Consider the following 25,825-nt stretch of genomic DNA (forward strand, 5'->3'; position numbering starts at 1 on the left):
GGTGGCGCTGCAGTCGCTAGCGAGCTCGTGGTAGGCAAAAGACCAGGGAGTGTCGTCGCGGAGAGGTGTTGAGCGCGGGTTTTCAAGGCTTGTAGGCGCGCTTTCAGCTTCTGCGAATCACAGCAATGGTTGATGTTTACAGCTTAGTAATTTCTTGAAGTACACGAGCTCGCGTTGGCCACGTGCGGTGTATTCAGAGAAATAGTTCGCCATTGTGTATTGTATATATGGTTAGTAGTAAACAAAGTGTTTCTGCCGTTGATTTCTACGCTAGGCATTGAATAAAATAGGAAGTTTTTGGCACTCTGCTCTAGCCAGAATGATTTTGCTTCGGGACAGTAGTGAGAGGATGTGCTGGCGATCTTTCGGCGGAGCAGACGTGCGCTCACCGTCTGCTGACATACGTAGGTGTCGTGCTGTGCGAAAAGTGGGGACAGCGTAGTGTACTTATTCTCCTCTGGCTGACCCGCTTAAGCGCTGTTTTTATCCGCAGGATCACGCACCAGCCAGGCCGACTTCTCCCCTTGTTAAATTGGTCGATTTGGTGAAAATTTTTGATTTCTGGAATTATTTTTTTTCTTAGCCCTGGGGTGTTCTGTTTCGTGACGAAAAATTATAGCAAAATATTCAGTAGAAATTTATAAAGTACTCTTTCGAGATGCGGTGTCGTCGAAAATTGTGAGGTAATTCCTTTGAGGCTTTCTTTGTGTTCAGGGCCGCATTTCTTTGACCAAAGCGCAAGCAAAGAGGCCAAAAACGAGGAAATAAACGTTAATTATAAGGTTCGTTTTCTGACCTTTCACATTTTCTGCGATTGGTATCACTCACATCTTCGTAATCTCGTAACGCATGAAAATAGAATGATTCTATTTGTCCAAACGATTCCTGAGACGTTGAGGAATGTAATTTATCTCTCGATTTTTTTTCCTACAGGTGCAGTATTATGTCCGTTATTTTTGTAAGAAACGTTCTCACATAACTATGCATGCATAAGTACATGATCATCTAAAAAAGAAGTAATAGCGTCATATACAGAACAAGGCTTTGTATAAACATTAGTTAGGACCTTGAGGTGACTTGACGAGGGTGTTAATTATAATTACCCAAGAACTGCAGCAGGTATAGCTAAAAATAAAAGGCATTACCGAAACTAGCGTAGCAATTTCATATTTGCACCAAATTTAGTTTCATATCGCGTGCATAAATAAAGAAAATACTTTTCATTGCCGCACCCCCTCTCAATCTCGACACGTCTGTTAGTAGCACGCCTGCGGCTGCTTCTTTCCAAACAAGCTTCGCGGTCATGTACTGCATCATGAAACATGACACATGCATGATGCAATGAAAAAGCATATGGCTTTTAGCACACTTAAGGTACGCTATTCTAAGCAAGCCAACGTGACCGCGCATGAACTTACCACACTTCTTTCTACTCGAATCAAATAATTACGTCTGTCATATTAAGAAACACTTTCTAGTAAATATCAAATGCCATAAAACGTGTCATTAAAACATGCTGTGCTGTTAACAAAAGAACGCATTCCTTGGGAGCGAGTGAACCTGCCGGCGGGGGCCCCGTGCACACCGGCTCAAGGTGAGAAATGCGTGCGCAGCTACATACGTGCTTTTTTTCATTGCGCAGTTATAAGCATACTATGCTGATGTGCAGGTGAATGAACGCAGTAACTTACATGCTATTAAGCACATTGAGTGGCCGTGCCGATCGACTCCCAGCTTCGCGCTTTAGTACCGCGGCCCATTCCCCGTTAGCCAGTTTACTAATGCGGTATTTATCGCGAGGAGCCTATCTGGGCTAATTTAAATTTCCTTTTATGCTACTACGTGGATCGAACAGTGACGCAGCTGATCAATACATGCGGCTTCTGCAGTGCGCAGGCATGATATGTAGCCGCCGGTAGCTGCAGCAGCTGCGGTAGGCACCGGCTGGCCGTAGCTGTTTTGCCTACCATGCGAAAGTCGCTGCTGACATCAGCGCCACCGCATCTTCGTGACGAGGCCGGGTGAAGGAGGTCCATACGCTGCCGCATCGGCTTAGCGCCTCCTCTCTTGCCTCCTCTCTGGTATGGCGGCGCTGCGCAAGCCTGGGCGCTCCTCCTCTTCTTCTAGCATCCGCGCGTGGTTTGCTTGCTCGACGCTAGGGGTAGCGGCGATCTCTGCCCGACAGAAAATGGGTTCATATAAACGCTGTCGCGCGGGTGGTCAGCCCGACATCTGGCGCGGCCCTACTCGACCCGCCGCTGTCGGGCTCATGTAAACAAGGCTACAGTCGTTACGGGAATAGTGGGTTTCCGATCACTCGGCTAATACTCAGCCGTATCTCGTGCGCCCCCGAAACCTCGTCAACCCCTTAACAACGACCACATCTCGACAGCTGTACATGGTTAGGCTTCTTAAGACGGGTTATGCCCGTGACGGCGCGGAGTAAACAAGGACGTCCACCGCACGAAGGGGAGGCCAGGACGGGACGAGTCCCTTTGTTCACGACTTCCGACCCCACTGGAGCGGCCTTCCTTGCGAACACAAGACCAACGAGTTCGCGGAAAGGTCAGCGAACTCCACACCAACGCAGGGAAGTCGTCACTTCTAGGCACAGACTTTTCAGTCGGCTGGGTTTTGGGTCCAGTAATGAGGGCATTCGATGGTGTAGGGCGCTCACAATGAAGTAGAAGCCAGCAAAACTCGCTGGATTGTCACCATCGCAGTTGGCACATGCAAAATCTGCTTTGCAGGCTTTAAAATCGTGGGCGCCTCCGCACCGCTTGCAGCGTTGATCTTCTGTGCAAACTTTGCCCACATGCCCAAACCATTGGTATCTAAAACACCAGGGATGCATTCAGTGAACTCCGTGACAGCATGTTTTGTGAATCCTAGGTCATTTTTTTTTCTGGGCGCTCTGAGTTTGGCGCAAATGTCAATACAACAGAGTTTGTAGGTTTCACTGTCCATTCCTTTCGCTGTGACTCCACACGATGCACAAGTCATCTCACGTGCAGAACACCTTGCGGCTTCTAGCAATCAAGAAGGTCCATTTATGAATGCCACTTTGGCACACCCTTAATAACACAGGTGTTCTTCGTGTAGGAATGGGGCAACCAGACCTTTACTTCTATGTCACCAATCTGAGAGCACTTCTGAAGAATATCAACCTCCTCTTTTGTTGTGATATACAAATGAAGAGCCCCTTGCTTGGTGAATAGGCTGCGAATCGGAGCTGATCCCAGCAGTCATTGAATGGCCGCGAGGAGCATTACGGAGTTTCGCGCTCTTAAATCAGTCCTTTTCGCTGTAGGCGGAACTATCACCGGGATCCCGACCATTCTTTGCTTCCGATGAAACCACTTTGAAGTCCTCGTAATTATCCACGCCGACCATATCGGCGACTAACTCGTCGCAGACCCCGATCGTTTATTCGCCCCATTAAGCGATGGTGTCTCACTGGACTGGTGGGCATCCTCGTTGTCTGGCCGCTGCACGCCCTGTGAAGCTATGTCCACCTCTTCCACGCTGGCCTCGTTCGGCTGGCGCGGTCCCTTTAGAAATTCCGGAGCCGGAGCAGCCGTGCTCTTCCCATAGGGACAGTACCATATTTATTTCAAATAAATAGTCAAGTAAAATTAGGTAAAATATGAGAAGCAACAGCGCTCAGACGACAACAGATCGAACAACGTCTTCTTCGTCCTCTTCCCGTGAAAGGGAGAGCGGTGTACTACAGTCTTAACAGGCGCAGCGCAGCGTTCCTACTAGGCGTAAAGTGCATATACTCGGGAACAGCTTTCTGTGGCTATGCAATGGAAGCTACGATCGTGCACCGCTAGCTTACAACCTTGCGTCTTTGGCTCGTGCGTGCGTGCGAGCAGCGCGCTTGTGGGAGACAACGTCTTGCGCTCGTAGCTTCCTTTGCATAGCCATAGAAAGCTGTCGTCGAGTATAGTAGTAAGGCTGCGGTTAGACAAAGTTTATTTAAACTAATACTGATTTACTTAAGTTAGGCTTAGCTACATTGGCTGCCATGAGGCACTATTTCGTATGATTTGAACAAAACTTAGTGAACAAATAATGGGTAGACCGAAGTTTAAAATAAACTTTGTTGACACCGGCTTGGCCATGTTCAACATTGTTGCAAACAAGGTGGAAGCTTGGGCATGCTGGTTTTGCGGACTACTTTTCGCGCTGTAGCGATAATGATAACAACACTGTTGCCTTTTCATTGAACAAATGTAGTTTCTAAAAGATATAAACACTACGTTAACAAAAAGGGAATGATCACTTTTTGTAAGGGAGGGCTAGTCTGCTGTGTGCGTTAGAGCTGCTATGGTAGGAAACAACTTAAACAAATAATGAAGCTATTAACAATGGTTTGGTTTTATGGGGGTTTAACGTCCCAAAGCAACTCAGGCTATGAGGGACGCCGTAGTGAAGGGCTCCGGAAATTTCGACCACCTGGGGTTCTTGTATAATCAATTGTACGAAAGGCAGCAAAAAGTGGCCCTAAATGGTGTGACGTCACGAACGGTTAAAGTTTTGTCAGGTGTGCCACACACCTGACACCTGGGCCGCTCCTGTTCCTCGTTTATATAAACGATTTAACTGAAGGCCTTGCTATGAATTAGAGACTGTACGAAGATGAATGCGCTGTATATCACTCTGTGCCTAGTGCAGAAGATATGAGCGTGTTACAGTTTGATCTGGAAAAAATATATGGTTTGTGTGTGAAATGGAAAATGAACCTGAGTATAGCAAAATGCTATCATGTGCAGTTCACGAACAAAAAGAAAAAATTCTCCAGCTCATGCTTCTTAAATAATGTAGAGTACAATGTCTGGATGAAGTCAAATATCTGGGCGTCACGTTAAAGGCGACATTGGACTGGACAAATCATATTCAAACTACATGCGCTAAAGCATGTCGCCTTTTACACTTTTTTCAAAGAAATTTCAAGTGTGCACCAAAAGCCCTGAAGGAGGCATTGTACCTCTCAAATATCAGGCCGGTGTTAGAATACGCGTGCGTATCTTGGGACCCTTTCAAAAAACCCTTGAAGATAAGTTGTAGCGTGTTCAAAAAAAGGCTGCAAGATTGGTCACGGGCATCTACGACTTAAAAATTAGAGGTTCCCAAGTCAAGGAAAGTCTAGGTTGGAAACTGCTATCAGCACGAAGGGAAATCTTCCTGTTCAAGCTTTTCAACAACATTAACAACGGTAAAACAGGAATCGACCGGAACACATATTTAAAACGACCTCATTATCAGTCTAAGAGACGGCACAATTCCAAAAAAAAAATCAGGCCATACCAAAGACGCATAAATGTATTTAAGTTTTCACTCTTTCCTCGCTCAATTTAATATCGTAATTTACTCCCGGATGAGGTAGTATCTGCGCCCAATTTTTCACTTCCCATCGAGAACATAATTTGAACCTGTTTTACCGTACATGCAGTGTACTTCATTGTGAAAGTAACAATTATTTTTGTTCTGTGTGTCTTTTACACTTGGCATTGAATGTGTTTCCGTCCTGTTTGTTAAAATGCCCGTTTGAATTATTACTTTACTTCTTTGCTTTAGAGCTGATTGTATGCTTTCGCTACCGCTTTTCTGTTTGCAACTTTTGTTTTGCAAGCTTTATTTTCGCAATTAACCCCCCTACGATAGTGCCCAATGGGCGCTGAAGGTAATTGTAATAAATAATAATAAATAAATAAATGATTTAACGTGCACTTACATTGCACAGTGCACGGACCTCTAGAATTTTGCCTCCATGGAAATTCGCCGCCGCGGCAGGGATCGAACCCGCGTCTTTCGGGTCAACAGCCGAGCGCCATAACCACTGAGCCAAGGTTAACAATAGGGCATGGTTCACTGCGTCCTTTATCACTCCGCTGGCCAATCATAAAGGTAAAGGAAGAAAAACTTTTTAGTATTTGCCAGTATCGAACAATGCAGAGGAATCAAAATTCATGAGCTTGAAATTTAATCCCGCGGTCAGCTTACTTTTTAGGAATCAAGAAAAACTTCACCAACTGACTACTTTTTGTCGTGATGGAATTCTATGTGGCGGTCCTGAATGTGGAACCTGCGGAGTTTAGTTGTATCCGACTATAGTGGAATGTGCTAGCTGTAATGTTCTTTTTTCTATACGGCTATTTTTTTACAGCGTCAGCAGTATAGCACACGTTTCCGAAAAGAGCACTACTGTGGGCGTTGTGGCGGGAGGGTTGCGCAGGCGGAGAGCAAATTTAAACGATGAACAAATAGCGCTAATAGCTGCAGGCGTCGAAGAATCAAAGGAAAAGCGCCCTATGAAAACTTGGGATTATAATCAGTTAGAGCGACTGACTCATGTGTGAGCAAATGAAACAAGTAAAAGCGGAAAACTGCTGGAAAGGATAGAGGAAGCCAGGAAGTTGGTGCAATAGGGAAATTAAAGGGAAGAAGCTGAAACGGTTTTCAAACTGAATGAAATGCAATTGTTGGAAAGTAGGGAGTTTGTAAAGCATGCCTGTAAATTTTTTCTCATTTCTGTCCCTGAAAAGAGCCGAAATTTCTTGTTGAAAATCTGCCACCGAAACGCCCCCATCCTTTGTGGGGGCGCCCGGGGTGGGGGGCAAAATGGGAGAACGGGCGTAACCGATACCATCCGCGGAGAGTCGGCCGGCTTTGCTCGCTTGCTCCGCTATATCTCGCGCTTTGGTGAAGGACGGATCAGCGCAGTCTTCTGCCAGCGTCATTTGCTTTCCCCATTCTGGTCGTTCTACGAGGCAAACCGGTGGCATGCAGCATAACTAAATTGCCTGCACAGGATATGCTATTGCATCAATATTTATTTTTGGGTACACTATTTTCTCATCTGTTTGCAAACTTTTTGCTTTTTCCAGTTGGATCGCATCCATGCTGAGCTAGAGGCACTTCCACACTGTTCGTATCCTTGCCACCGGGACAGTGTAAACGCGGTTATGCTTAATCGAGGTTCGCCGTTGTCACGCAGCTCGCCACCGTTCTCGGTAACAGTAACCAAAGGCCCCTTGGGCGCAACAAACGAAGTGACGCGGTGATCGGCAGAGCGTAGCTCTATTTGCAAACGTCTTAGTTATTTACAACGCAGACTGCTGTCCGGTGGCACCATAAGGATCGAAGCAGCACTGCCTCCACCACCGCGCCTCCCGCAAGCCGTCCGCGCCAACACCAGTTCTACAGCGTATCCCTGGCGTTAGAGTCAGAAAAGCCAGTTAAAATGTGTTCGTCTTGTAAACAGTAATGCCTGGGATAGCGGAACGGCAGAAATGGATCCTTCTTGAGATCACTGACCCGCACCGAGTTGCTGGTAGGAGTGACAGGCGCGATTCATGCAAGTTTCTGTTCACAGCCTCGAGGCAGCTGCCGCCGATACGACTTACCCGGCCACTTGCACGCTAGCCCCTGTGCTAAGGCGTTGCCCAAATCGATCATATCTTTCTTTTAATACGAGGCAATAGGCTAGTCAGTAAGGCGATGCAACGAGCAGCGCTGCACCAACTCCAAGGCGCCATCCTTTGGGGCTTCGATGCGGCCAGAGCGCCTTCGTTCGCAGCGCTCGTGGCCGGCACCATTGCAGTTAGCTCGCAAAGTCTGGTGCTGCGAGCGTTGCGAACTTGTCACCTACTTTCATGATGTGGGAACGACCGAAACCTTTTTCGACGTTAGGGCGCTAGAATGCTTAGTTTGAGCGCAATGAGACGATGCTGCTGTACGCTGTTACTGCGCCGTCCAGCCGTGGGCCCATCCAACTCACCTAGTTTAGTATTCTGTTGTAGTTCTAAAAGGCCTTCGGATGTAAGGAGGCACGTCACTTTAAATAAATGAGCAAACAAAACAATTGCTTTACCTCGCGCGACTCGTGTAAGCATGCCGGTGATTGGAATTCGGACATGTTTACAAGCATTGCAAGAAGTTGGTTTTCCGGTTGTTGTTGCTGTTGTTTTTTCTGCCTCTCGCACATGCACCTACGCAAACCATATGTACCAGTTGAAGTTTCCAACACGTGCAAATGTGGCGATTTCACTTTCGCTGTTGACGTACGGCACAGCGTCGTTGGTTAAGCCGTTTCTTGCAGCCGCGGATGGCTCGAGCATTTACGGTCAGCGTCCCAGCTATTCAACACTGCTTGAATAATTGATTTTTTCTAACAGCGTTGTCAAACCACCTGAAGTAACACGCTGAGCAGCAACCCCGTCGGCTACGGCCTGAACACTGGCCGGAGACCCCGCGTATGACGTCACGACTGTCTCGGAAAATCGCGGTAAACAGCGGCGTTGGCTTAGTGCCCTGAGGCTGGTGTGCGTTTTCCTGCAAACAAAAAAGCCGTTTGCGTTTATTTCCGCCATTTTTAAACAACATATTCTGGTCTTACGGATTAAACGCTATAAAATGCCGCTGGAACTCAATTTTTTCGAGAAGTGTTCCAGCTTCCCTTTAAGGATGCAATCAAAAAACGACGGGTGGCTTCGAGAGAACACAGAGAGGCAAAGAAGGCGCCGCTTTCTCGGGATGATATGTACAAAAATGAGAATCTTATCGACAAAAGCAGCTGAAAGTACAGATCCTCGTACAAGGTAAAATAAAGCAGTTTACCTCATCTCGATGGCTGAAGCTAGCCATAGAACTAAGCGTGGGTAAAGAACATTCTGGAACTATACAAGCTCTCTGAGTAAGAAACAAAAAAAAGAAAGCAAAAACTCGTCCAATACAATGAGGAAAGTTGTTATGAGAGGGACGGCGCTGTGAAACACATTACATTATTTATAGCTGAGTCATTTACGAACGCCGATAGGGTTATCCTCTTGAGTGGAGATGCAGCACAGGACAGCCCAACGGAAAGGAGTTTAGAAATGAACAATGTCAACTGGAAAAAGGCAAGGGTAGATATTCTTAAAGGCACCACCGCCAGGATACAAAAAATTCCAATCAAGCTAGTTAATGAACTTGGCCCTTGGAGCAAGGAAGCGTTCTTAAAAAGCACTGGAAACAGACATGTTAAATAAGCGAATTCCGGACAGCTAGCGACCGAGTAGAATAAATTTAATCTATAAACGGAAAGTAGATGGGACCAACATAAAATACTTCAGACCCATTACGATAACTTCGGTGGCATACAGGCTGGCGGTGCAGGCAGTGAAATTAAAAATACAGACATGGATAAAAATCAATACGATAGTGAGATAACTTCGGAACGGGTTGAGAAGCGGTGAGCACTTAGATAGCCTGTTAGTGCTTACTCAGTGTACAGAAATAGTTAAGGCGGAGAACAGACCTTCGTATTTAGCCTTCCTGCACTTAAGCGGGGCCTACGACAATGTAAATAGGGAACTCATGTTGGTCATAATCAAAGAGAAAAATATCTGTCATGAGATAATTGAATTGCCTGATTGCGAAGAAAAACACCGAGATAATGAAGCTGAAATTGCATGAGTCGGGATAAGAAGTAAGACAAAAGTTGAGGTACTCAAAGGACTAAGTCACGGCGGCCCGTTCTCGCCATTGCTCTTAACGGTATGTATGATAAATATAGAAATAAGGTTACAAAAAAAGTAATCTAGGTTATAATATCTCGTACAAATTAGGCGCAGTGTTGCCGAGTTTAATGCGCGCGGAGAATATTGTACTATTAGCTGACAACCAGAAAGATTTTCAGGGTCCGGTTAATACTTGTGAAGTATAAGGAAACGTTCTAGGTTTTACTTTTAGCGCCATTAAATCAGGTTTAGTGATATATAACTATGCCACTGATCAGGTGTTTACAGTTAAAGGGCATGAGATACCCGGGCTCGCAGAATACAAATGCCTTGGAGTATAGGTAAAGGAAGCACATGCATACGCAGAAAAGTACGAAAATATTACTAGAAAAAGAGGGCGAAGAAATACCGCGAAAATCAAGCATAGAGCATTATGGCGCTACAACCGGTATGCAGTGCTGGGAGGTATTTTGAAAGAAATACTGCTCCCAGAGCTTACTTTTGGGAGTGCTGTTTTGTGCCTAGGGGAAGAAGTCCAGTCGAGGCTAGGAATACATCAGAGAGCTGTTGGCAGATTAGCACTAGGCACTCACGACAATATTACAGAATAGGCAGTACAGGGGCACATGGGCCGAGCATCGTCCGAAGCACGGTAAGCTCAGAGTTAAATATTATATGAAGGATGTCCGAGGAAATAAGACGATAACATTTGGGCAGCAAAGGCTTTTAAATACTTGTACAGAAAGAGCGTTGACTCACAGTGGCGCAAACGGACTAGGAAACTAACCACCAAGTAAGCAGTACACGAGGGCGGAGAAATAAAGAGGTTTAAGCGACAGGTAGAAAATGCAGAAGGTAAAAACTGGATAAATCCAATGGGAAACGAGCAGACTGTAGAACAATATAGAAATTGAAAAATGGCAATCACGAAGGACTGGATCTATAAACTCAAAAGCCAGTGCCTTACTCTTCGAAGCGAGAAAGAACCCCGGGTGGTCGAAATTTCCGGAGCCCTTCAATACGGCGTCCCTCATAGCCTGAATCGCTTTGGGACGTTAAACCCCGATAAAACCAAACCAAAATAAACTGATAGCACACGCACATGGTTCGTGATTGATAGCAGAGACGGAATTGATCAATGCCGCTGTGAGATATATACCGTGTTGTAACGGAAACTAAAATAACTGAAGAAAATGTGTGTCATAAAAAGGGCTTGCCGCGAGAATACAGCTCGGTATCGTGATGCTTCTCGACAGCGTTAGCAAAAAGGGCGCATGTTTACTTCGCGCTTTTTGGAGCGCTAGCTCTTAAAAGGGCCATGACATGGTCGTTCTTCATATTGTAGTTTTGTGCTTCAGTAACTAATACAAGAGCTTATGATTCAGTTTCCGAAATTCGGCTGCCCTGGACGCGCTCTATATTAAAAAAAAGCGACCGAAATTGAGAACGGAGAACTCCTCCCACCGGCAGCGACCGCCATATTGAATGCTCCCGTGACTTCACCAGGGCATACACGGAGCAACGTCGTCTGCTCTCGTTGCTGAAATGTGCGCAGCGAGGCCCCATTCCCCTCTGTAATTTCGCGGGCGATCGAAGTAGCAATCGTCCCCCATATATGAGCGACTGGTGCCGCAAAAGCGTTAATAACAGTAACGCGGTTATTCTTCGGTATAGGTAGGGTCCGGTCACACTAGGATGATGCAACGGCGATCGGCGGTCGGTTGGCTGGTCGGTATTAAATGCCGTCGCTGACGCACCGGTCTGTCACGCTAGACCGACGACGACGCCAGCACGACCCACGACCCCGTATCGCAGGAGTGTAAAGAGTGAACTTAGTGGGAACTGGCAGAGTGTGGTGGGGGACTGGTTCGTATGACATTCTATAAACTTAAGAACTTTAAGACTTACTGGACCTGATCATGCTAGCCAGGTGACATACGCGATGTGCGTGCACCAGCGAAGATGTGCTTTCATTCGGTGCCTGCGTATAGAATCTATCGGCGAGACAAGCGACACGGGCAGAAAACGCCGCACGACGGTGCCGCTCGCCGCCGTCGCCTGAGCTTGTGCGGCCGAGCGAAAGCTTCACGCCCTGTGAGGCGATGGCCGGAAAAACTGCGCTTGTGTACCTTATTCGTATCGAAAAAAAAGCGAAACGACCGGCTGCATTTAATATCTTCACACTTTCTTACTAATCAGCGGGGAACTCTTGCCAAATTCTTGAATTTTGGTCGACGGTGGACCACCGGCCCCTTACGTGACGAGGCCTAGCGAGTACGCAGGATTCGTGTGTGCGATTTCGACGATTTAGGAGAGCGAATTCGCAAGTTTTAGCGGCTGAAAATAGCTGTCGAACGTAGTTTTGGCCACAGTGCCCCCAAAACGACGACTGCCTACATCGCAGGGTGCGAGTGCAATTAGGGGGAAGGGCCGATATGGGACCCGGTCTTCACAGCATGTGCAGAAGGCAGCCGGCAGCAGCCGTCGACAACAAATCTTGTTGTTTTCATTAATTCAAGGAATGTCCTAACGTATTTTTAATTACAGCGATTTAAAATCAAATATTGTTGACATAAGATGAAGCAGATACAATTAAGCGGCAAGCGCCGGTCCTACACGAAGCGCTTCCGAAGCAGGCGATATAGCATCAGCGGCGCTTAATTATTGCAGTGTTATCTTAGTGCGTAAATGAGTAAAACTACAATTTGTGAGCAATACTACGTAATATTTAAGATAAGGAGAGCCCACCTTGCGTTTTATGGCACCCAAACGAGCAGTATACTGTTTGGTTTGGTTTAGGGTTATGGAGGTTTAACGTCCCAAAGCAACTCAGGCTATGAGAGACGCCGTAGTGAAGGGTTTCGGAAATATCGACCACTTGGGGTTCTTTAACGTGCACTGACATCGCACACCACACGGGCCTCTACAATTTCGCCTCCATCGAAATTCGACCACCGCGGCCGGGATCGAACCCGCGTCTTTTGGGCCAGCAGCCGAGCGCCGTAACCACTCAGCCACCGCGGCGGCGAGTATACTGTTTGGGCACAGCTATGTAAACTACCCCAGCGCGGGGCTGCAGTTGTCGTAATCGTCGCATTCCTGGGCCACAATGCGCACGCACAGTAAACGCTAAATGATGTACTATTATTTTCAAGCACTCATTTAGACGGCGGCGACTATTCATCGGTGCGGGCAGTGAAAGCATCCGAGTCGCGTAGGGTTTTGCAAGCGGCTTGCTTCCTGCAAAAGGGTTCTACGAGCCGAAGGAAATGTATGTTCGACTTACAAATGCACACATGCAGCGGGGAAGTCGTATCAATAAGCCCTTTCCCTCCTCCTTTCGTGCTTTAAGGTTACTCTAGTGCCACCTTGTGATAATTTGAGTTTAATTATCTAGCCGATGAATAGCGCACAAGAAACTGGTATCCAGCTACAAAAAACCGCGGCTTTCAAGGCGCACATCGGCGAAGGCATGCACGGCACGTGCCGCTTTTCACTTGAGTGCTCAAAAGAGACCACACTCATAACATACGAACAGCATGTTTCTGAGCGTAAATAATAAAGCAGGGGTCCATTGAGTTCTGTTTCCTCGACAATCACAAAACGGGCGCCACGAGCAAGTCCGCTTTACCAAGGATGCTCAGCCCGCGTACTAAGCTGAAAGCTTCCGAAAATAAAACACGGAAAATGCATTTTATTTCGATAAGCTACAAATACTTTTCGAGCGACCGCCGTCTACGGTGCGCATGCAATCACCTCAACAGCGCGCAGCAGACGACGCGGGGCGTGCATGCCCCTCTGACGTCAGCGATCAGAGGTTTCCAGACCAGCAAGCAGTTCGCACAAGAAACGGAAAAAACTCGATTTAAAAATATTTGCCGCACATAATCAACTGAAACATAGGGGAATTTTAATTTGACGTGTTGAGAATTAAATGCGATAGGCAGGGTATGCGTGAAAATAGGCTGTCATGGCCCTATTAAGGCGAAGGTTCCCGGCCACTGCGTAGTAGTCGGTGCTCTCAACATTAATCGTCCGCGCACACGGCGGGCGGAGCGCAGCGCGCGCTGCGTATGCGCAGACTTTCAGTAACTCGCACGTGCCGAGGACCAGTCCCGGGGATGGCATGTGCAGTTAAAGCTGGCCTCAGTCGCATGGAGGAACAACGTCGCGCGGTGACTAAATTTCAGAATCACTAATCGCAAGATCACACAGAGAAAACCTGCAAGAGCTCGTCACCCGCATTGCCACGAATGTGCAGTCACCATATATTTTTATGTTTACCTCTTAAAATTCTGAACTTTATACAAGTAACATTTAGACTATTGAAAATAAGCAAAAGACCAACAATAGAGACTTTTCTACAATTTTTAAATCCCTAGATGATACAATCTTCCTTCATATTGGTTCATTTTTAGCTTTTCTTCCGCGCTCTGAAGCCGATGCACGACACACCGATGGACTGCAGGATTGCGCCGCTCGCACGCGCTGACAGCGCCCCCTGCTGCGCGAACTTAGGCGCACTAATTAAGTCTACGGCCAGTAGAAGAGCGTTTCCAGGTTTTGTTTGTTCGTACAAGCGCTGCTGGCGAAGAAGTTTTCGTTTTCAACTCGCTTTCTTGAGAGTACGGAAGGCGCTTTCGCTACAGAAGTCCCGTCATCAAACCTATGCTATCTGCGATTCTTTTTTATGCTTCGAAATTTTTCCGGGTATCTCCCGCATTTAAGAGTTGATTAATTTGAACACTAACCGGTGTATTTCCTTCTAATCTACACAGATTTTTCTTCAAAAAGCCGTGAGAAATAAGGCAGTGAGGTTTGTGTAGGTGGATTCTACGGCATGGTGGACATTACGTCCGGGGTAGTAGGTAGCTAAAAGAGAAATATTTGAACCAATACAGTCGAGCCCCCTTTATAAAGGCCGCAGTTACAATGAACGCTCGCTTTTAGCGAACGAGTGAGGTGCTACCGCTAAGGTATGCATTGCGGCAATGGCAATTCGTTTCCGATACAACGAACAGCTGTGGCCGCACCACTCGGTTATAGCGAACGAGGAGCTGACTTAAACTTGCTCTCGAAGATGAAAAAAAAGAAAGCGCTTCCACCTTAACTCAGTAACCGACGAGCGTCTGCCAGCACCCGCTACACCGCCCCTGAACGAACATGTCGGCCCAGAAAAGCTGTACAAAAGGCGGCATTTAAACTGTAAGTAACCGCCGGCCAAGAGCGGGCCGAAGGCATATTAGGTCAATCACTGTTTGCGTGTGCGCCGGCCGGGCGAAGCATCCCAACTGGAAGCAGGTGCGCCGTGGGCACGAGACAGTGGCAGCGTCGGAAGCTAGTCAGCACAGTTGTGGGTAAACTAACGGCAGCGATTTGGCAATTTTTAACGATTTGCTGGACCCCGCTGGCCGCGTGGTATGCGTCGCCTGCCCAGTCGGCTCCACCTTTTATGCTGCTAGTACCACGTGCAGGCAGCTCGGGATAGCAGACAGTGCAGCTCATACATTCTGTGCGCACGTGCGCAGCTGCATGGAACAACAGATCACGCTGCCTAAAACCGGCATGATCAGACGAATGTTGCCTCGGAGTACTTCATTCGTGCGTGCTGCCCTGGAAGCTTCCCACCATGATTAGTTTTACCCCGTTCGTAAAGCACATTGTTGGCCGCGAGGGTCTCGGCGAGGAAAACATGGTCGACCTAGAGGGCCTGGAAAGCGCCGCGGTATGGTCTGCTTTGAAGAACAGTCTTAAAAGAATATTCGTCACTTTTGGCGGACTATGTATTTTTGTTTGTAATACAGTAAGTTCTCTTACTGCGAACATCGAATACAAAGAACGCTATCCGCATGACCATACGATTCGTTATAAGTCGGCTTTACTGTATTCACTAATTAACTTATCAATTTCGCAGGGTTTAGTGCACAATATAATAGCGGACTTAGAGGCCTTGAATGTCGCAGGCGACCGCAGTTTTTCATATTTCTAAATTGGCATTGCGGTTCGAGATATCCGACGTGGAATTATGCGCGCAAAACGCCTCGGTACCAAAACACACGCGTGACATGCGCCAGAAGTGGTAAAGCAAAGGAACTTTCGGTCAAGAAAAAAGCACGCGTATACATTCTAATTTATGAGACGCGCAGCTGACTGTTAGCGTTCGTCTTAAGATGCTCCCGATTCGGACACTTGATACGGCGTAGTTGGCAGTCGCGTGCTATACAAGGGGCTTCTGCTGCGTTCCTGGTAGTATTAAAGCGGGGAATGCAAGAGTGGTTTCCAGCCTCGCTCGTCGTTTCACGTATTCAACCGGGTAGATGCATTTTCGTCCGTTGCCGTCAGCATGCAGCTCTGCGCTAGGAGCATCGCCTACCTCTCCATCTCAGTGAGTTGTTTCGGGCCGCGCTGAGAGGAAAAGAGCTACGCGTAGGCCGGCCACCCTTAAGGAACGTTTTGTGGCTTTCGAACGCGTCTCCCCGGCGTGAATTCCGTCTACACTACTTCCGGCGCCGCTGGTTTCGTATCGGCTAGCTTCGTGCGCATAACTCCACGTTAGATATCTCCAATCACAATATCCATTTAGTAATTTTAAAAAACTCGGTTAGCCTATACGTTCTTGAACGAATTCGATTCCGGCATATAATATTGTACCCTCAAACCAAAACTTAGCAGATAAATAGATAATAATTTTCACCCATTCTTCTATTCACTACCTACTATCGCAGACACCATGTCCTTAATGCCGTAGAAGCCGCTGCGGTCGCTCAGTGGCTATCGCGCTCGGCTGCTGACCCGAAAGATGAGGGTTCGATACCGGCCGCGGCGGTCACATTTCCATGGAGGCGAAATTCTAGAGGCGCGTGTACTGTGCGATGTCAGTGCACGTTAAAGAACCTCAATTGGTCGAAATTTCCGGAGCCCTTCACTAGACGTCCCTCATAGCCTGAGTTCGTTTGGGACGTTAAAACCCCCATAAACTAATAAACTAACCATGTACATTTCTTTCAAGCTCCAAAAAAAGCAAAAAGCCCGCGAAATCCAAAAAAGCACCACGTGACTAGCACATTCACCCGCCACGATCTTGCTGCTCTGAACCCTGGTTTGAGCGAACGAATTCAGCTGCGGCTGTGACTCGCCGGCCCTGTTGCAGCGGTAGGCCGATATGTTGGCAATGATTCCTTCGCCTGTGCAGGCCAGTTGGCGCACGTGGTGATACAACTTGCACCATCCCGTGCGCCCATTGCTCGCACGGGCGAAGAAACCATCGCCAACATATCGGCCTACCGCTGCAACAGGGCCGGCGAGTCACAGCCGCAGCTGAATTCGTTCGCTCAAACCAGGGTTCAGAGCAGCACGACCGTAGTGCGCGAATGCGCATTTCGCGGGTTTTCTTTTGCTGCTTGGAAAACAGGTACAAGGGAGGTTTTTCTTATTGCAAATAATGGAATGAGGAAAGGGGAAATATTGGAATGGAATTTATAGTCTAAAGTCAATAGTTAATCATTTAGGTAAATAATATTAATCATGTATTTAATTAATTGCAAAACAAAAATTGCCTATGGTACGCAAGGTGGCTGCCAGCAGTATGGAACTGTAGTTTCCATCGCCTGCCTCTAATGTTTTATCCTTTATTCTTTGGTTCAAGTTAGCTAGGACACCTGGTGTGCGTGCATGTGTGTGTGTGTGTGTGTGTGTGTGTGTGTGTGTGTGTGTGTGTGTGTGTGTGTGTGTGTGTGTGTGTGTGTGTGCGTGCGTGCGTGCGTGCGTGCGTGCGTGCGTGCGTGCGTGTGTGTGTGTGTGTGTGTGTGTGTGTGTGTGTGTGTGTGTGTGTGTGTGTGTGTGTGTGTGTGTGTGTGTGTGTGTGTGTGTGTGTGTGTGTGTGTGTGTGTGTGTGTGTGTGTGTGTGTGTGTGTGTGTGTGTGTGTGTGTGTGTGTGTGTGTGTGTGTGTGTGTGTGTGTGTGTGTGTGTGTGTGTGTGTGTGTGTGTGTGTGTGTGTGTGTGTGTGTGTGTGTGTGTGTGAAGAGAATAAAATACTCCATTGTCTCCACCGTAAGCGTCGGCTTCAAAAAAAATCCCTCTTCTCGCTACGCATATCTGACGGCGGCTGCACTGCTGCGCTCAGGTTGCCACATGCGATATCGGGTGCCTCTAGGAATGCACAGCGCCGGGTTCAATGTATGAAATAGAAAAAAATAAACGCTCAGACCTCTTCGAAGTTGGGCTCTTTGTTGTCTTTCTGATGCAGCACAAGTTTCTGTAACTAAAATTAGTGCAGCTATCCAATGGTTCCAAACAAAAGTAACAAAAAATTTCCTGCCTATAGTCTGTGCTGCGTCTGGACTACCATAATGCAGAAGTGCGCGCGTACTGCGTTATGTTTTGTTAGCATGCGTACACACCGAGCGTTAAGAGACAACAAGCTTTTATGCAGCCGTTTCGATGCGCTTGTATTTTAATCAACGTCAGCTTGAAGCTAAACCTTGTCCGCCGGCCACGCTTCCTCTGAGGCAGAGTCTCCAAGGGCTTCGTGAAGGCTTGGCTGCAATACTTGCTGGAGACGTCAGTTTATAAGATGTTCCTAGCTTCTCGGCTTACGCCTGGAGCTTGCGAACATGATCCTGCGGTCGCCTCGCTGCGTTTGTGTCTTGGGTGCGTTTCTCATTTCTGAACACTCCTTCTTCTGTGCGTCCCTCATAGCCTGAGTCGCCTTGGGACGTTAAACACCCTAAAACCATACCAAAATGATTAAGACCTTTCTGGAATAGGATAGCCAAGATACGCTTTGCGTTGTAAAGCACGTGTGCAGAGAAGGAGTAGTGTTGTTTCTTTTTTCTTCAGTTTCCGTCATAATTTTCCCTTCGCGCTGTACAAGTACACCTGTCCGGATGGTTGACAGCAGACAACAGGCTGCAAGGATCCGTCTGAGGAAACGAGCTGGATCGTTACTTTCATCTTTTAATTGTATAATGTGGTGCATTTCTTACCATACATGTATTGCATGTTCCCAATGTGGATAGCATGGAAATAAATCTGTAAGTATTTTGAGCATGCCATTTGTGAAAGCTGTGTGGTGACTTTCTGAACGGCTGTAGACTATCTACAGATAGTCTATAGACAATGGTCCATTGACGGAATAGCGAGAGGTTTATAGACTGTCTATAGACAAATGTCTATATAATTGCCAGGCCATAAAACTAAAGAATCTCTGTAGACGTGTCCTGGACCAGTAGACTTTTGTCTATAGACTGTCTATACACAAAAATGTACAAGAACTGTATGGCCATAATACGATTGTTTATAGAACTGTCCACAGACCTGTGTCCATTAGACTTTAAGTTTGTCCCAGTGCGAAGGACAAACGAAACCTGAGGAGCAGATGGCTTGGCAAACAACTACAGTGGGAGGGTGGTGCGGTGGAAGATTCTTGATTTGGGGCTATGCAGAGTTATTGGCAAAGCAAGGCGTAATGAAACTTATGAAAACACAGAAGTAATTTGCCAGCACCGGGAAAGATTTGTTGAACTTGATTATCTTTACTATTTTTAAGCGGTGATAGACTAATATCCCATTAATAAGAACAATGTATGAAATTCGTTGAGCGATTATGATTTGATTGCCTAATTACGCTGAAGAAAAATCATTTGCGCAATGCTCCACGCAGCATATGTCTATTCTAGCTTTTGGTTTGATAAGCGATTTGTAGGCGAGTATTTTAACGCTCTGAAAGGCGTGGCACAGATGACGCTTTAGGGACACTATAAACGTTAATTGTGTGCCGCACTGTCAGTTTACGTCCATGCACTAGGACAGCCACCGCCCTATCATAACATTGCGCCTAGGTATTTGCATAAATTCACAGATTATAGTGTGGCGTTAGAGCTCATGTTAGGAAAAGGTAAGGGTTAGGAAACGATGCAAAGGCGTGAATTTACATTAAGTATAAGTGACATTAGCACACCAACACATGTCTAAACGCTGTAAAGATCGCTTTGAAGGTGTCATTGATGAGATGTCAGTAACAGTGCGGCAGAAAAGCAGCCGTCGGCAACAAGTCGTAAAATAAGTCGGTAATACAATGTAAGTTCGAAGTCAAGCCGTTATTATATGTTTAAAATAAAAAGGACACGGCCACAAAAGACTGAGGAACACCTACTAACCCATCCAGGTACGGCGACGGCATCCAATAACATAGATACTGAGGAAACCGGCTCTCTAACGCTACGATCTTAACAACCTTCGGTTGCGATAAATGAAAGTTGAGGCAAAGTACTTTGTGCAGGCCTCAACGCAAAACATCAACAGCTTTTTTTTTTTTTTACGGGCGTGTACAACGCTTCGCGTAAAGTATTACACTGGTTGAAAATTTTAAACTTTAAAACACTAGAATTTCTCACATGAAGTTCTGGAATCGGGGATCGCGCATTTTTTTTTTCGGGGATACACACGACGCTGGAAGCACTAAAAACATTTCGGACTATGACACTGTATGTCGCAGAACGTGCTTTAACAAGTTCACGGTTTTCACAAATATTATTTACCGCTTTCGTGAGCGAACATGTAAAAGCTTCCAACTTGCTGTGTAAAGACCTGTAAATTAGGCGCAAACAAAGAAAACTCGCCTGTCAGCTTCAATACACTTCTATAATAACCTGTGAATTCTCAATGCAAACAATATTTTGCATAGCCTGATAGATTTATCTGCGATTAGTTGGCGCGAAAATACGCCACCGCAGGCTCCTGGTGAAATTTGGTGGATAAAGAAACACGGATAAAGAAACACACAGGCACAAAAGACTCTTCACTGAAACATAGCCAGTCCTCTGCATCTGTGTTTTGTTTCCTGCGTCTCTCTATATTCTTGAACCATGCACCAGACTGCTCACAGACGAAAATGCCGCTCGAGAACAATAATGCGGGGACCGAAGGCATACAGCATACTGTAAATCACTGCGTAAATTAGGATCAGAGGATTACTGATTTTCGTGCACTATCTTTTCTCTCCGTTGTATTTGACCACAGAATCAGAAATCTGCATACTGAATACGCGGTTTTGGAAAATTTTCGCTCGACATGCCTTCCTGTATAACTTTCCAAATGATTCCGGAGTTTGAGGAGAGTGTGGAATGGTGGCTTCCCTAGTCATTTTTGGAGACGTCTAATCGAGGCAGTAGTGTAGTGACCTTTGTAGTGGAAGCATGCCCTGACAGGAAAAAAAAACGGCTGGCGGTTTAACATTGCTAAGCACGAAATATTGTGCGAAACCGCAGTTTTTGGCACGCGGATACCACCGTCACGTACCTGAAAGCGCGATTGAGGTGTCCACTGACCCAGGGAGCCAGTTATGTGTGCCTTCAACTTTTTCATTGCCAGTACCAATTTACCCAATCTACGCCGGCCGCCCCTTCTACAGTGCCGCGTTTCTGTAGCAATGTTGTAGTCAATGCCAAAGCGTATTGCTTTAGTACCGCGCTTCTGACACAACGCTGTCGACGCCAACGCATGCAGAGCACATCTGCAACTACCGCCACATAGCTCAAAGCGCGAATATTAGTTTGATAGTAGTATTAGCTGATGAAGGAGACGATGTGCAATGTACAGTGCGAGAGTGTGCTGAAGATTAACACGAGCCGTGTTCGGCTGCTGCGACAGCCTACACACACAGATAGCCTCCGTTAGGCGACAAACCCGGCTTGGATGGGTAGGGAACTGTCAGTGTTTGCTCGGGCTCAAGTCGACAACATTTTTTTATTCGCAAAACTTGCCTATGTGTTGCAGGTTCTCCAATGTGCGAGGAGGAAAGTGCAGCTGATGCGCAGAATACTTGCTACATTCGTATGGCGTTCCCAATGGGAACCCATGCATCGCGATAACCTATTTCTTTGTCTAGAGTCTGGTGGAATCGGCCTTGTTCACTTATTCGTGCATCAGCTTGTTTCACGTCTTTTCTTTTACAAATCGGAAAACCACCCTTTTTTTAGTTGTTGTGCTTATTAAGCGTCTCAGTGCTCATTTGCCTTTCCTATTCACACAGACGGGACACACTCGTGATGGGCGTTTATGGGGATTCCTTAAGGAAGTAGCTGACACCTTAAATTTCCTCACTCGCGCTTTTCTATAGAATATCTATACAGCGTCTCCAGAAGGCAGATGACTCAGGCACTTACAGAGTATTTTTTCCCTGTACCGTTGTATCGGCAACCTTTTCTGGAGTTCCTTGACACCACTGTTTTAAAACTTGTTAGGCGAATGTGGATTTCTTCTCCTGCAAAAACATTCTTCTTTAAACTGCACACATCCATGCTGCCTGTGAAGGCATGGCTTCATGCTAAGAAGATGCTTGCACCATGGTCGGGAAACTGCCGCCTGTGCAGTACACCAGAGACAATTGGCCAGTGTTTTGTTCTGTGCATTGATGCTATCTTCTTCTGGGACATTTTAAAACGAAAAATTAAGAAGACCATTGACATCACACCCTACAGTATCTGTTTTCTGCCCGCGGAGAAAAACTGTGCTGTGTCATACGATCTATTTATGTTGCTGGCACTATTTAGTCTCTGGAAGAGCCGCATGATGGACTGCCACGCCGAATCTCCATGGTCGTCGAAATCTTTGTTTGGTGAACAACGCACTTTGGTGCGGGGAGTATATGCTGCCCTGCAAGAGCCGCCTAGCTGGATGTCTGTGCGTGCCTCCCAGACTTTTGATGTTTTAGAAGGAGGGGTCATGCAGGAGTATGGTGGCCTGGTGTTTTTTGGCGTAAGCGTGCTTAGACGTTTCTTTTCGGTACTATTTCCATGCAATGAAGATAAAGAAACTGCGGCGATAGCATACTGCTCACGCACAGTGGCCAGCGATGCTGGTCTGTTCGCGCCGCCGCTAGTTCCAAAGCCAGTCGCGGATATTTATTTATTTATTTATTTATTTATTTATTTATTTATTTATTTATTTATTTATTTATTTATTTATTTATTTATTTATTTATTTATTTATTGCACTTGGCACAAACACACAAAAACCGCAAGCATACAAACAGCGTGAGACCTTGATCCGGGTTCGCACTAAAATATCGATGTACTCAGTCACAACGCTCCAAGTTTCATTGTTGCTGTTCGTATATTTGGCCAAGTATTTCGATGCCTTGACTAATTCATGCTTTCCTGTGCGGAGCTGTAGAGGTGATATACACTTTTTTTTTTCATGCACGAAATGAAGACTTTATTTTTCAAGAACAAGCGGGAGTTCTGTTTGAACCAGCGTGCCTCCTGTTCAGCGTTGGGCTGCAGCGGAAGCGGCACGAAGCAGTCCAATCGCAGGAGTGATGATGAAGAAAGAAAAAATAAATATACGCACACGCTGCACACCGCACTATCCGGAACTCCGTCACTCGGGTGCTCTGCCGCGTAAAAAGCGCTTCGAATTCCGGCCCGCCGAACTGTTAGTATTTCCGCAAAGACTCAAAAGCCAACTTTCATGCGCCCCCGCAGCCGAACTTCAATTCTTCGTTGCAGAAGTAGGCATGCCTGAAAGAAAATAGGCGCTCCGAGTAGGGTATGTCACTAAAAGTAGCCGTTCCTTGAATAAGCTAAACGGGAGCGGTAAACGGCGGTTTACGATTATTACCTCAAGAAAACAAGTGGACACGTGCAGCCTGGGTGGCGTACGAGTTCCAGCCTAGTTGAGCTGAAGGTTATGAGCATCGCGCCCCGCGTGACCATCGGCGATCACGCGGGATAATCGAGCGGTTGGCCTGAGGCTAATGAGTGCTCGCGTCCCCAGCAGTCTCACGGTGCATGGTTTCCTGTGCAACTCCCACGAGGTCATGGCTGCCTCTTCACCGAAAGAGCCAGCTTGTCCCCCTGTCTTAACACGATAAGGAACCCTTCATTATGCCTTGCCGAGTCCGCTGTTCCTTCAGTGGAGGCCACCGGACGCACTCCACTGCTGGGAGCAGCACGCTTGCACAGGGCCTAATGGGAGCCCTTGTCATAGGAAGTAGCCCACTTCCGCGTTTCCTCGAGAATCAGAAACAAAACCACGTCGGGCACTTGCAAAAACACTGCGAGAGAGGGCTTGGTATACTCTGCGTGAGTGCGTGCGTGCGTGGGCGCACACTACCTTTGCATGAGATACGCGAACAAGTAATAAGCAAATTAAATATACGACGTTTTTTTTCGTTTCTGGCATTCGTCCAAATGTATGAACACGCCACGTTGGAAGTATGTCAAAAAATGTCGCAGCTAGAAGCCACTTATTTTATCTTTCACCTGAGAGACCTGAGGCAAGCCAACAGTCACTGAAACCAAGAAGCATATTCGATGTCTTTGTCGCGAATTGGTAGCGCGTCCCCGACTTTCCGAAGGGGAACGCTATCGCGTGCAGGTTCGAACAAGAGAACAGAGAGATCAAACAAAACGAAGTCGTATTTGTAATTTAAAGCAAAGGGGCGGATAAGAAACGGAAATGAAAGCAATAAAAGCACACACCCAAAAAGCGTACAACACTACAGAATAAACGAAAGAGTTCACCCGGTACTGAGTGTGCTAGGTGAAACGGGCATGCCTTGCAGACCGGACGGATGCTGGTTGATGAACTGCGACGTGTCGCTGGCGTTGCGTCGATGGAAGCGGCGAAAGAGAGCCAGGCGGTATTGGGAGCGGAGAAAACTGCAGGAAGACGCCGGTGGTCTCCAGTCAACAGCCCGACGAACTTGGCAGCAGCAGGAGACACGTAGCCAGATCCCGTCAACGGCGGCCCGAAACGCCAGAGGCTTCAAGCAGGCTATCCATCGGTTGCCACCTCCACGCTTGCAAGGAACGCAGGAGGCTTGCATCGGCAATCCAAGGGAGGGCCACGGCAGCACGGACCCAACGTCCGACGGCTGCCGCCTCAACGCTTGAATGACACGACCTCCGCTGCACTGTCTTCCTTCACATCTCGGTTTTCTGGCACGCCAGCTCTCCGCTCCTCCTGCTCTCCTCGCTCCCTGTGGCCGTCGCCTCGCGCACGCCATTCGCACGTGCACACGCGCAACGCTGGGCTGGCACGCGCAGCGCTCCGCTGTCCGACGCACCACTGTCGACGGACCGCGTTCAAAAATCCTCCGAAGTTTTGCTGTGCACCTCACAGTCCTTCTCTTTTTTAATTTGTGGTTTATACTAATGGGAGATTAATCCGAAGAAAAAACACCCGCATACCGTCATGAGGATCCGAACCCACGACCTCCGAATTTCGCGTCCGGTGCTCTACCAACAGAGCTGCGGTGACGACTGTCCAATGCTTTGCTTTTGAGGGTGTTTATGTGTAGTGTAACGGAACCTTGACAGTATTCAGCAGCGAGAGGTTAGAGAAAAGAAGTAATTTTTGCTCTCAGCGCAACACGAACGGGACACAAGACGAAGGACTAGCGCCTTTTTGTGCTAGTCACTTACCAACTCGCCCAAATTTCCGCCTTGCTCAACGTTATAGAAAAGAATGTCTCACTTGTTAACGAATAAGTTTCCTCGAACTCTCCCCCACTTGACGCTGGGTAATGTCGGCAACGTTTTGTAAACGGCTTAGTTCTCGCGATTTTCGCGAATGGCTGACAAGTGCTATATACCTATATGAAGCTTTATTATTCCAGAAGTACCCTTCATTCAGCTTCGGTCTGCCCTAAACCAGTCCCCCCGTTATGACAACAACTTGAGGACACTATTGTCATCGCTTGTCACTAATGAACATGTGTGAAAAGATAGGAGAAACAAGAATTTCTGGTTTTATGGCAACCTTTATTGCCATGTTGCAGAACTGAAAGCCCGGGCATATTGTATTTACGTGCGTCTTCCGCCTATTTTTGCAGAAATTATGTAGTGGTTTGCGTCCACCATGATATTGGCTACCTTCCGTACCTGCTCCTTGCATTTCTCCATCCGCCAACGTGGTGTTGCAAGAGAATAAATGGCTCATTTTTTGGCTGCAAAGCTCGCTAATAATGAATTCGTTCTGACCTTGGTCACGAAATTCAATCTGGGCAATTTTTTGCTAAAATTGCGGCACGGAAAGATTGCCAAAAAGTTGTGCTCGCAAAAAACCGCTCGTCTTTAGTACTTCATTTGATTAAAAACCAAATTCCTGTCGCGGTCGTTCGGTTGCTATGACTTCCGCCTGCTTACCCCAGGGTCGCGGTATTCATATTCATGCCGCAGCCACCACATGCCGATGCAGGCATAATGCAAATGAATCGCGTGTGCTGTGCTATCTCAGTGTAAGTTGAAAAAAAAAAGGCTAAGTCATCTACATTAATTGGGAGCCCTCCACTGCAGAGTCTCCAATAGCCCAC

The 25,825-nt window shown here is 47.0% G+C and overlaps 1 protein-coding gene across 1 annotated transcript in view; it reads right to left on the minus strand.

Moving 5' to 3' along the window:
- The window catches only part of LOC144101261 (uncharacterized), a 69,291-nt gene extending 44,880 nt beyond the window's left edge, over positions 1-24,411 (minus strand). The window contains exon 1 of the mRNA XM_077634359.1: positions 24,033-24,411. Coding sequence (XP_077490485.1) covers positions 24,033-24,337 — 305 coding nt within the window. The 5' untranslated portion in view covers positions 24,338-24,411. The remainder of the gene's footprint in view (positions 1-24,032) is intronic.
- Between the last annotated feature and the right edge of the window lie 1,414 nt (positions 24,412-25,825).

Source organism: Amblyomma americanum, chromosome 1 (assembly GCF_052857255.1).
Source record: "Amblyomma americanum isolate KBUSLIRL-KWMA chromosome 1, ASM5285725v1, whole genome shotgun sequence".
Lineage (NCBI taxonomy): Eukaryota > Metazoa > Arthropoda > Arachnida > Ixodida > Ixodidae > Amblyomma > Amblyomma americanum.